Source organism: Cryptomeria japonica, chromosome 10 (genome assembly GCF_030272615.1).
Source record: "Cryptomeria japonica chromosome 10, Sugi_1.0, whole genome shotgun sequence".
NCBI lineage: Eukaryota > Viridiplantae > Streptophyta > Pinopsida > Cupressales > Cupressaceae > Cryptomeria > Cryptomeria japonica.
Window position 1 is genome coordinate 8198151 of NC_081414.1, and position 13137 is coordinate 8211287.

General features: G+C 38.1%; 1 protein-coding gene across 1 annotated transcript; it reads right to left on the bottom strand.

Annotated features, from left to right (window-relative positions):
• Window positions 1–12123: 12123 nt before the first annotated feature.
• On the bottom strand, window positions 12124–12558 carry LOC131069354 (uncharacterized). The gene has a single exon (XM_058004723.1). The coding sequence runs from the start codon at window positions 12556–12558 to the stop codon at window positions 12124–12126; it is 435 nt and encodes a 144-aa protein (XP_057860706.1).
• Window positions 12559–13137: the final 579 nt, after the last annotated feature.

Sequence of the window (13137 nt, forward strand, 5' to 3'; positions counted from 1 at the left end):
ACATTCCATTCCATTCAAAGATGGAGTATTTCACTGAAATTAACAAGTAAAACAGTCTGCTATCTCAAATTTTTACAAAATTTCATGGATCCGCACCAAAACATCCATTCCTAATATTTATAGCCACTAGGCTGACCTAATAGCTAAACACAAAGCTTCAAGAAACAATAGTTCGTAACTGAAATTAACTAAAAATGGCCAAGGGCCGTAAAACAAAGCTATAACTGCAAAATAGGAAACGGTTCTTGATTTGTCTTATTAATGTGTTGTGCCATGTATATTTCGCCACTCCATATGAGCTGCTGAAAAGTTGTGAACAACTTGATAATGTGGGAGCCCAATGTGCAAGATGCGTTGCTTCCAAACCTCTTTGTCCATACTCACTTGCATAACTTTAGTTTTTTGCATTTCCAAGTGATCAGAACAGACAACCAACATAGATTCAATTCTGGCAACTCTGGAGAAGTCATCTTTGGTTAAAGATTTTGATTCTTTAACCAGGTTCATCTTTCCTTTGAAATTCTCCACCATATCCACTATTTGCTCGATGGTTTGTCCGTCTTCCTTGAGAAGCTGTACATCAATGCACTTCAAATTTTTCTGCATTACAGCAATGAGTTCTTTCAATTCTTTCAATAGCTTAATGGATTCTTCGTGGCCTTGCTTAGTGATTGAATTTCTCCATTCAATATTTTCTTTTGCCACATACAATATCTTGTCATCCAAATCTTTAACCGCCTTTTCAGCGAGAAATTTCATGACACCATATTTTTGCACATCTTTCATCTGAATCAACACTGCTACCCATTTGTTCCTTTCTTTTTCCCATGCTATCACCTCTATTTAAAGCTCCTGAGTTACAGTTATAGCATCCTCATATACCCTGATCAGATTAGCAATATATCCTACTCCCTGTTGAATTATGGATTCAAGCCACTCATCGAAGGTTTCCGCCATCATACGATTTCTCTGAACCTTATCCAACAAATTTTGGTTCATTGGTGAGTTAGGATCAAAACACAGAGAAATTTGCGACAGGGGTTGCGGGCTGGGATGATGTATGGCATTGATGTATTCTGCCATTTGTTTAACAACTTGTTTCAGTTCCTGCTTGTCCTTCTCATCATTCCATGTTCTAGATAACATCCTTTTAGTGGAAGACTCTAAATGTTTTGCATCAGCAACCCTGGAAGCAGTTCCCAAATCAATCTTTTCAATGGAAAAGTCCTTCTCAGTAGCATTTTCTAGATCTTTGTCCAAAATTGGCTTAGCCATTTCAGCTACCCAATGCCCTGTATTCTCATCCACCTCCAGCATGGCCTCTTCTTTCTTAGACTTAGATGTTTTTTCGAGGCATCTACTCACCATATCTTCTATTGGAACGCTGATAGGAACCACATTTCATCTCTTGTTGTTTGAGGTTCCCAACGGTCTGGAAACATTTGGAGATTCATTTGCTGGCAACGTCTGATACTTTGATGAATCCATGATAGCCAAAGTGGCCACCTGATTGGGATTATCCTCAGGTTGTTCTTTTTGTTTATCTGCATCTTGAGTTGCAGGGATATCTGCTACTGGTTCACCCATAATTACTTGTGCTTCTTCACTATCAAGAATTATGATGGCTTCTTTTCTTGTAGGTTCTTTACTTTTCTTCTTATTTCTGGAACAGGTGACTCGAACTGATGAGGAGCCAAATAGTGATTCCTTGAACCTCTTAGTTTGAACCTTTTCACTCTTCATATCAGTAGCACCTACAATATCAACAACTATGTCAGAGGAAGAAATGAGTGTTTGTGTAGTAGTATGAGGTTGCTCAACTAATTTCTCAACTGAGGTAGTGGTCAGTCTCATTCTAGATTTATGGTTTCTTAACCACTTTTATGTTCTCCTTATAACATTAAAGGTCCTAGATTGGATATTTTCTTCTTCTCTCCTATCCCAGTCAATTTCAGGAATAGGTTGCTTATGAATTATTTTATTGAACTCCGGGTCCAATACATCTTCACCTTCCTCTTCATGTACTCATGCTATGTTCATTGATAATTTCATAGTAATGATTTGCCGTAAAGTGAACCTTGACCATAATCTTCTTCGGACTTCAAATTCATCACAACAATCTTCCCAGTAGTCTTCTAATTGGGATATATGTGAAAAGTTCACATCAACATTCAGATGTTTTATTGCATATCATTTACTGTCAAACCCTTGCCGAGCAACATAAGGCTACAGATTCATTTTCTTGAGTTCCACTTCTAAATTCAATGCATCAGAGGTAGTTTTGCAGCTGTAATATCCAAGTTCAATTGGGAAAATTGCTCCAGACTCACTTTTCATCCCTAATTTCTAATCAACATGAGCTAACTATCAGCAGACTTCCAGGAGTACATAACTATCAAGAGTATATTTGGGCAATTTGAAAGGTTCATCTTCAAAGCCTCCAATTCTAATATAAGTGAACCTAGGAAATTGAATAAAACAACTCCCATAAGTACTAATCAATTTTAATGCTTCAGACGACATTCTCTTATTCATATTTCCCTGTAGTTCAAAAGTTAATCTTCCTACAAAGACATCATTCCATCTTAAGAAGTTTTCTATATACCTCTGTCTCTGCAAGTGTGGATAGAACTCATACACTTTCATTCCATCAACCCAAGGTTCTTTATATAATCCTGGCCATTCTCTGATGCAGGCTAAAATATAAAACAGGTAGGAAGACATATGAAAACTGGCTATTCCAACAAAATTACTCAAACTTTCATGCAATCTCTCAGCAATTACTTGCACCCAATCAAGGTATTTCTCGCCAGATAATAACACCTGAATGTAAAAATACATCCAGTCTTCCTAATAGAAGGCATGTGAATTCCCCTTAAGCCTGTTCAAAAGAATTACAATATCCCTCACTTCTATAATAAAATGCTCCCTTTTCCAGGGTTTGGGTAACCTAGAACCTCCCTTCTGCATTTTAAGAAGCCAATTTCTAGCAATGACACTCCGATAAACACTTTTCTTCATAGAGAAAAATGCATATGAGGTTCCTATGGACTAATCTTCGTACGGCTCTTTGTGAGGGATCCCAATCGCAACCATTACTGTTTCTCTGTCAATCCGCACTAACATGTCTCCATTACTAGCCCTAATACACCTGTTACTAGCATCATATTTGCTCATGCATGAATACACTAATTTTGGGCAAGGAGTAGCGATTGGGAAAGCAACAACTTCAACCAGACCACTGTGAACTATCTTTTCCATCATGGAATTGGCCTCTAGATTCTTAGCCCTTCCTAGAAATTTCTCTAACTCATCCTGAACTAAAGTTGTATCATCTAATTCTGGAAGGGTACTAATTAAGCATGATGTTCGACCCAAGTTCGGAAGAGTTGGTCTCATGTTTGCTTAAAATTGCATCAATCAGACATCATTTAACCCTGAGGCAAAGAATTACACTAACCAATTTCAGAGCTAAAACAAAGCAGGGGAGGTAAGTGATTAAACTCACCTGTCTTCACCATCAAACTATGTAACCCTCGGAAAAACTATGCTAAATTACCTTCCGCGTCCTTACTCTTCGCTAGCAGCAACAATAATTTTCTTACCTGAGAAGCATCATATTTAAGGGCGGAAAACACTAAAAAGTACCAAAGCATGCTTCGCCCCAACTCATTTATCCGTGTAAAACTTCTCATGATTTGATATAGTTCTGACATACTCATTAATTAAAAATCAATTCCACGCAGTCGACATGCTTTCTCATGATTATTTTCCATAATTATAGTTTGAAAACATGGAAAACTAGGAATATTCTTGTAGCGTCCTAAAATTGCGACACTTGCAATTTCGACTGCATTTGGGTCTTCATGATGGCGAGCGACGCAACACTGAACCTGAATGGAGACCCCGAAACTTGTTCATGACATCAAAAACTGTATTTTTCAGCACCCTGGCCTGATCCTCCTTGCACCCTGCTGTCCCTGGAGGTGAGACCATGGCGCTCAGCGCCCTGGTCCCTGGCCCTATTTTGGGCCCGGTCTCTTATGGGGCTTCGGGTCTTTAAGTTTGCAAATTGGAAAATAAGGTTGCTATGTCGGCCCAAGGTCAGAAAAATCAGTCTTTCAACCCTAATTGGCAAGTATATAAACTACATTTCCTCTCCCATTTTGAAAGGGAGGACATATGTGTACAAGACGCGGAAGTGATATTCAAGCATTCAAGCATTCCTTCAAGCAATTGAGCATTCTAAGTCTCCATTCAAGGCTAAGTGTTGCATTCAAGACAAGGATTCAACCATTGAAGAGGACATCACATACAACATACAACATACAACAACAATTAGACCTTCGCATGTAAGAATACAAACATTCTTACAACAAGGTATTAGTACTTGTTTACATTACAATCATTTACATTTACAGCATTCTCATTTCTTGGTTAATTCCAAAACCAGGGTTTGACCTAAGGGAAAACCCCTAATCCCTAACCCCCCAATCATCCTCTCTTTTCTGTGTGTAGGTTGTAGGTATGCGGCTGTAATTGAAGATCTGGTATCCTTGTGCAAAGACGAACAGATCCCCCTTCGTTTCGCGGATTTTTCGGAGGACCGTGTGCACGCCGGGCGCCATCATCCTGTCAACTTTCGCTCAAATTTGTAGGACAGTGTCGTCTCGACATTTTACTGCTAATTCCAGGTCCGCAGCTTCATCCTATATTCCTATCTTTGTTTATAAGTGAATCTTTCTCACTTTTCATGCATTCCTAGCTTAATCCTTCTATCTACATTCTTTACAAAAGAGGGTAGCCTTGTTGTCTTAACCCTTGAAACTCATTTAGAATCCAATCTTGCATTGTGTGGGATTGGATCTTGTGGGTTTCAACCCCTCTTTTGAATGTAAAGTCTCTCCTAAGTGAAAACTGTCAACCCTAGTGACCTCCTTTCTCTCTGCTTGGAGTGGTGGGGGGAACACTTCGGGTTCGATCGCAATTTTCTGCTTAACATTTTGGTGAACCCGACGTGAACATCCTTTCTGATTATTCATGGTTAGATCTGAAAATTGGATGCCTTGATTACATTTCTATGTTTGATCTTTTGCAAATTTTAGAGGTTAATTGCATAAAAAACCCTAAATTTTCTTTTTAGTAATTAAGCTTGTGAAATGTCTAATTGTTAATGCTTGTTTCAGATCTACCCTTCTATTGCAAATTATCAAATCATATCTATGCTTTAATTATGAAAATTAAGTGGTTAAGTGTCAAAACCCTAATTTTTAAAACCCTCTTGATTCAACCTTTGACCGACAATTTCACTGATCAAAACATCTCCAAGTCAACTGTAACTTTGGATTCCGCAACAAAATCACAATATCTTTCATCCCTGAAAATTTGGAAAAAAGTTGCGAGGACAGTGTGCACCCCGAGCGCCATCGTCCCCGACATTTTTTTCGAAATTTCGGGAGTTAGATCTTACTATATTTTTCTGCTAAAATCCAGAATTTTGGCTGATTTTATCAATTCTAACACTTTCAAAATTAAAGTCAAAGTTGGTCTAGTGATTGTTTGGATTAAGGCTTCTAGTCATTCAAAAATTGTTGAAATTGAAATTTTGTGTCAAAATTGTGTTCTTACTGTCCTAAATCTGAAAAGTGTGTTGGCATTCATTCGAAATTTCAGTGCTTTATTCAAATTCTTGCAATTTGTGACTTTTGAAATTAAGTGTTTAATTGCAACAACTTTGATTTCCGCTTTCAAAATTGAATTTTACATGAAATTGAGTCAACTTTTAAATTTCAAAGCTTGCATTGCTCTTAGTATTCCCTCTAAAATCATAAAATTCAAAATTTCAGTTTCCCTCTCTTTTTCAAAATTCAAATTTTGCATTTTCCAACAATCTTGGTAGGATTCAATTTTCAGATTGCAACTTTAATTTGGCCTATCTACGGATCATAAAATCACTCAATTTTTTCAGATTAGCTTTAAAATCATCATAACTTTGATCCCTGAAAATTTTGAAAAAAGTTGCGAGGACCGTGTGCACTCCGTTCACCACGGTCCCTGACATTTTTTCCAAAATTTCGGGAGATTGTCGTGATTGCATTTAACAGCTTAAATCTAGGAGATTGGCTGATTTTACTGAAATTTGCTACCTCTAAATTCAAAATCTTCTCTCTCTCTCTAGTGCATGAGTTTTACAACAATAAGCCCTACTTACACTATTCCCGTTAGACGAAGCCTTAGAATTAAGTCTTTCCAAGGTTTAATTACCGAGGAGATGGAACCTAATTTGAATGGCCTCTTTAACGAGGACACAGGTAATTCCTCTAATCCTCCTAATGATGAAGAAGCTCTCCATGAGGTTTCTGTAGAACAACTTTCGAAATTGGATAACCAATTTGATGATTTTCAGCAATGGATGTCTCAAGAGTATCCCGATAGTCAAGCTCTTTCATTAATTGAGGGTCTAAAACGTATGGTTCAAAGTGATGAGAATGGAATTGATATTTTGCGTGGTATTGCACACATTGTGGATTTGAATGTGATGCCTATGAAGAGTTGTGCCGAAACTTTAGGTTATACACAACCCCCTACTCAAGTCAATCATTGTATTCCTTTGACAACTTATGTTGCTAGTGTACCTACTTTTACATCAAACATAATGACTACTTCTATACAAGACATTCCACCTATGATCACCAGTCGTGGGGGCAATCCTTCTTCTTCAATCAACCCTCTTCCTTCATTTAATCTGACTCCTTCATTCATTCCTTCAATGAGTGTCCCTATTACATCTCCGCAAATGAACTTGGCGCAAGAGGGCAATTCATTTAACCATTCCATTCCTCCTTGTAGTATTCCTCCTTTCCAATCATCTCCTATGACTAACTATCACAGTGTCCCGCCACCTTACTCTCAATCAATACCTTCTTTCAATAACATAATACCTCCATCTCAATCTAACACGTCTAATATGAATTTTTCGACTAAAGTGACCATTAACAATCTTGCACAAACTGTCTCTTCTTTATAGCAACAAATTGCCTCTATGAATCAATCTAAGTTTAGTGTGCCCACATTTGATGTTGTGAGCCCACTTTCTCTTGACATTGTTCAAACTATTCCTCCTAAACATGTTGAAATCCCGCATTTGGAGCTTTATAATGGTAAAGGTGATCCTCTAACACATGTTAAGACTTTTCAAACAATATGTACCGATTTTGCTTATGACCAAAGGTTGCTTGCAAAACTATTTACTAGGACATTAAGAGATAAAGCCCTACAATGTTATTGCTCGTTGCCTTCTTATTCTATTACTTCTTTCGAACAACTTGCAAATGCTTTCATTCAACAATTTCAAAACAATATAAGTCCTAAAGTTACTTTGATTGATTTAATGCATTGTAAACAAGGTGTTAAAGAAAAAGTGACTGATTTCATTGGTAGATATAAGCATTTGTATGCTCAAATCTCTTTTCCAGTGCCTGACAATGATATTCAAAGAATCTTTATTTCTAATTTACAAAAAGATATTAGAGAAAAACTTCTATTTTCTGAGTTTACTTCTTTCCAACAGTTGTGTGCAACTCTTCACAATTATCAACTGACTATGAGTCAAATGGAACAAGCAAATCCTATGGCTCCGAGTGATAAGGGTGATAGTAGTCAACAACCATTTGGGAAGTTTAAACCAAACAGAGAGTCCTATAAAGATTAATTCACCAACAACAAAATGTGCTTACTCTCCCTCCTGTAAAGCAAATCGATCCTATAAAGATTAATTCACCCTATTTTGATAACAAATCTTTTTGTCAATTTCATCGTCAACCTGGGCATGATACTGAAAAATGTTTTGCTTTAAAGGGTAAAATTCAAGATTTGATTGATAATAATACTATCTCTGTTTCTGGTATGAATGATAAAGGCAATACATTTGTAGCTCCTCCTAACCAAAATCTTAAGATTTTTACTGATCCATTACCTTCTCATACCTCTAATGTGATTGAGACTAATGATTCCTCTTTCTCATCTGACGGTCTTGTGTCTATGACTCCGAATGTGATTAACTTTGTAGAGCAGCAAGAAAACCCTAAAGAACCTTCCATCACATTTGATTCCAGTGAAACTATCAGGGCACCTGATGGTCCTTTATACATAGTTGCAAAAGTCAAGAATACACCTTGTCGTGGAGTGCTTATTGATCCTTCTTGCATGGTTAATATCATTACTGAAGAATTTCTTTTTACTTTACAATTGAATCAAGTGATCTATGACAAAACAGATGTGATTGTGAAATTATTTGATGCATTTTCTTCTCCTGCAATTGGTTCTATTACATTACCTATTGAGGTCCATAACAAATCCCTTGATGTGAACTTTGCTATTATTCCTTCATCTGAACAATTTCGTGTGAAGCTAGGCTATCCTTGGCTATCTTCCATGAAAGCTATTGCTTCTCCTATTCATAAATGTTTGAAATTTCCCCATAATGGTGAAGTTGTTACTGTCAATCATAGTCTCTTTAAACCAGCTGAAAGAACTTCTAGCGTTCCTATTGATTATTTTTGGCCTAAACAATTCCAATCTCTTCCTCCACGAAGTGATCATCTTTTCAAATCTTATCAAAAGTGGAAAACAGATATGATCCTATCTCTAAGTGAACCTAGAACACCCAAACTTGATATTCCTATCATTCTTGAGAAGGAAGTTCTTCCTTTGAAAGATAAAACTAATGTCTTTCCTCAAGAAGATTCCCAACCCATCCCTATGGATGTGACTATGTCTATGTCTAATAAACTTTCCAAAGGTAGACCTATACCTCCTCGTCATGATGGACTTGGTCTCCTTCCTAAACCAAATATTCCTCCTTTATATGGAGCAGTTCCTCCTCCTTCCTCTTATGGAGAGAAGAGACCTTCCTCTTCTCCTATTATTCAGCCTAAGAGACCACAACCTAAACACCCAAGTGATAAGGACGATAACATTCCTCCTCCTCAATCTTCTCAACTTCCTACTAAGACTAGACAAAATCGTTCTACGCGTGAACGTCGACGAAAGCGTCATCTTAGAGCTTAGGTAGCTGCTTCTCAAACTTTGCATTCCCCAAAAACACCTTCAGCTAGTATTATTCCATTCTCTCCTCAGTCGAAAATTGAGCCAAAATCTCCTAAACATAAGATGCATGATGGTTTTGATCCTGTGCGAGTTAAAGATCCTATTTTTATAAATCTTGATGATGATATAGATGAAAATGTTATTCATGATGAAAATGTTACTTCTCTTGCTTCTGATAGTGAATATGAATTTGTTGATGTTGATAACCATCTATCTAACGAACTTTCTAAAGCACTTATCCTAGCTCCTAGACAAGAACAACGTGGCTTGGAACATAAACATAGCCCTTGTTTGGATCTTGTGATAACTCCATCTGCTGTGTTGAGTGTTCCTCCTCTAGCGTGTTTCCTGCCTTCCCGAAATATTGATCAGCAAGATCGGGGGGTGGATGACGTGCTAGACTAGTTTCATTAGCATAGCAGACTCTCTCCTCCTCTCTTGTGTTGCTTCTTCTATGTGTTATTCTCATTCTTCTATTTGTTGTCCTTAGTGTTGTCTACTTGAGGATGATGCAAAGCATTGAGATCTCTTTTGGTCACTCTCATGTTGACTCAAAAGACACATGTGTTCCCTTCTTCTAGGTGACCTTCCTTGATTGGGGAATGAAGAACAATTATGCATACATACATATGATATACATGAATTATCATACAACATACTGACCCTGAGGAAAGCGAAGTCACCTCGTGCTTTGTATTTTGTGTCTATTATCCTTGGGTTTATCTCACACTTGGGGGCTAAATCTTTGTGATAACGTGCTCCTTTCCCTTCTCATTTCTTATGTGTATCACTACCTTAAAACAATCACCCCCGTTGAGGCGTGTGCGATCGCTTTAACATAGGGGGGCATACACCTCATCTATCCCTTCAGGATACTTGAAAATTTCTTGGCGAACTTAGCTTTGCCTTGAAAATTTTTGGTATTTCTCTTGCATGACTCATAGTGAGGGAACCTTACTACTGACAGTCATGGTTCTCCCTCGTGATCTTCCCTTTTACTTTGTCAATCGAAGTCGTAAGATCCTTAGTCCACTGGGGGCTTGGTGTGTCTTGCCTCCTTGACGTGGTGAAAGTCTTTCAATGTTGTTTCCTTGTACTTTACCAGAAGTATGGGCGTACGCTTATACTCCCGCTAAAGTGGGGGCTAAATGTAGCATCCTAAAATTGTGACACTTGCAATTTCAACTGCATTTGGGTCTTCACGATGGCGACACAACACTGAACCTGAATGGAGACCCCAAAACTTGTTCATGACATCAAAAACTGCATTTTTCAACACCCTGGCCTGATCCTCCTTGCACCCTGTTGTCCCTGGAGGTGGGACCATGGTGCCCAGTGCCCTGGTCCCTGGCCCTATTTTGGGCCCGGTCTCTTATGGGGCTTTGGGTCTTTAAGTTTGCAAATTGGAAAATAAGGTTGCTATGTCGGCCCAAGGTCGGAAAAATCAATCTTTCAACCCTAATTGGCAAGTATATAAACTACATTTCCTCTCCCATTTTGAAAGGGAGGACATATGTGTACAAGACGCGGAAGCAATATTCAAGCATTCAAGCATTCCTTCAAGCAATTGAGCATTCTAAGTCTCCATTCAAGGCTAAGTGTTGCATTCAAGACAAGGATTCAACTATTGAAGAGGACATCACATACAACATACAACATACAACAACAATTACACCTTCGCATGTAAGAATACAAACATTCTTACAACAAGGTATCAGTACTTGTTTACATTACAATCATTTACATTTACAGCATTCTCATTTCTTGGTTAATTCCAAAACTGGGGTTTGACCTAAGGGAAAACCCCTAATCCCTAACCCCCCAATCGTCCTCTCTTTTCTGTGTGTAGGTTGCAGGTATGTGGCTGTAATTGAAGATCTGGAATCCTTGTGCAAAGACGAACAGATCCCCCTTCGTTTCACGGATTTTTCGGAGGACCGTGTGCACGCCGGGCGCCATCGTCCTGTCAACTTTCGCTCAAATTTGTAGGACAGCGTCGTCTCGACATTTTACTACTAATTCCAGGTCTACAGCTTCATCCTATATTCCTATCTCTATTTATAAGTGAATCTTTCTCACTTTTCATGCATTCCTAACTTAATCCTTCTATCTACATTCTTTACAAAAGAGGGTAGCCTTGCTGTCTTAACCCTTGAAACTCATTTAGAATCCAATATTGCATTGTGTGGGATTGGATCTTGTGGGTTTCAACCCCTCTTTTGAATGTAAAGTCTCTCCTAAGTGAAAATCGTCAACTCTAGTGACCTCCTTTCTCTCTCCTTGGAGTGGTGGGGGGAACACTTAGGGTTCGATCACGATTTTCCGCTTTACAATTCTGTTCCCATCGCGTTGTCTTTATCTCCTAAACACCATCGGGCTGATTTGAAACAACACTTTGAACCTTGAGCTATTTCAAAAGAAGTTCATTGGTTCAAAGTTCAAAGACAAAAGATCAACACTTGCGGCAAGGAAGAAGGAAACAAAAGAAAATTTCAATGAATGTGAAAATGAATCTTGAAACTTGAACCATTCCAAGAGTGGTTCAACGGTTCAAGTTCAAGACAACCACAAGGACAGGCGTTAAAAGGATAGCCACAATACATAAGACAAAAGACCGATTGAACCTTGAACCTTGAACCGGAAAGGTTCAAAGTTCAAGTTCAACGACTATGATAATGAAGACTTAGAACTTAATAGACCACATTTCCTTTGAACCAGAATTTTGAACTTTATAAAGGGTTCAACAGACGAGTATGAAACTCAAATTGATGAAGACTAAAGCTTTGCAATACTTAATAAAACGATGACCCCTAATTGATAAGCTATAAGCGGATAAATAAGGGGGTAACAATGGCTCTGACTGGGGACTAGGACTGTGAAGGACTAGGAAGGAACTTAGAATCTTTGGTTTCACATTAAAACAAAGACGAGGGCCCAAAACAAACATAGCTAAAAACAACAAAAACCTGACACAACAAAACTAAGTTATGTATAGAAAATGCAGGGAATACCTACTTACAATTTGTAAAGCTTGAGATCCTGTCCATTATAAGATAGGGGAAGAACAGTACCATCCACATAAGCCAACTTGAAGGAATTTGGCCCCTTTACTTCATGAATAAAAAATGGACCCTTCCACAATGACTCAAATTTTCCATGTGCTCCCTTCGGCTCTATTCGTTTGTCCCAGAGTAGGACTTGGTCTCCCTGCATAAATTTCCTCGGCTTGGCTTTATGATCAAAAATCTTTTTAACCCATTGCTGATGCTCTGTAATGTGATCAACCAGCTTCTCCCTTTCTTCTTCTATTCTGACTAAATGCATAATTCTCTTTTCCAATGCATTTTGAAAATACGTATCTTCAATGACTCTTTGCAATTTAGAAGCTACCAATTCAAGAGGAATTGAGAGTTGAGCCCCAACTCCATACACAAGTTCAAAAGGTGGCATACCAATTGCTCATTTTGGTGAAGTCTTGTCTGCCCAAAAAGATTCATATAGATTTTTGTGCCAATCTTTAGCATTTTCACTGACCAATTTCTTCATGATATTTATCAGATTTTTGTTACTAGACTCTGCCTGACCATTACCCTGCGGATAATAGTCAAAGGAAAGCACCAAAGAAATGCCATGATCATAACAAAACATGGATATTTCAGTGGAGGAAAAATTTGCAGCATTATCAGTCACTATCTTCAATGGTACCCCAAAGCGAACCACAATATTTTCCTTTATGAACTCACATACTACTTCTGAGGTTGTTCTCCTAACAGGTACTTCTTCTACCCACTTAGTAAAATAGTTTGTGGCCCTAAGAATATGTGTATGTCCAGTGCTAGAGGGGGGTGTCAATGGACCAATGAAATCTAATCCCCACTGCTTGAAAGGTTCTTCCACGACTACTGGTCTGAGAGGTAAAGCAGCTAGTTGCAGTTTTCCTGTAAAGAATTTACATTTGTCACACTTAGCAACCCAGGTATATGCATCTTTAAACATGCCAGACCAATAATAGTAGTTCCTTAATATCTT

What these genes read in the sequence shown, in the direction of transcription:
- LOC131069354 (XM_058004723.1), bottom strand. Translation starts at nt 12,558, where the DNA reads ATGCCACCTTTTGAACTTGTGTATGGAGTTGGGGCTCAACTCTCAATT.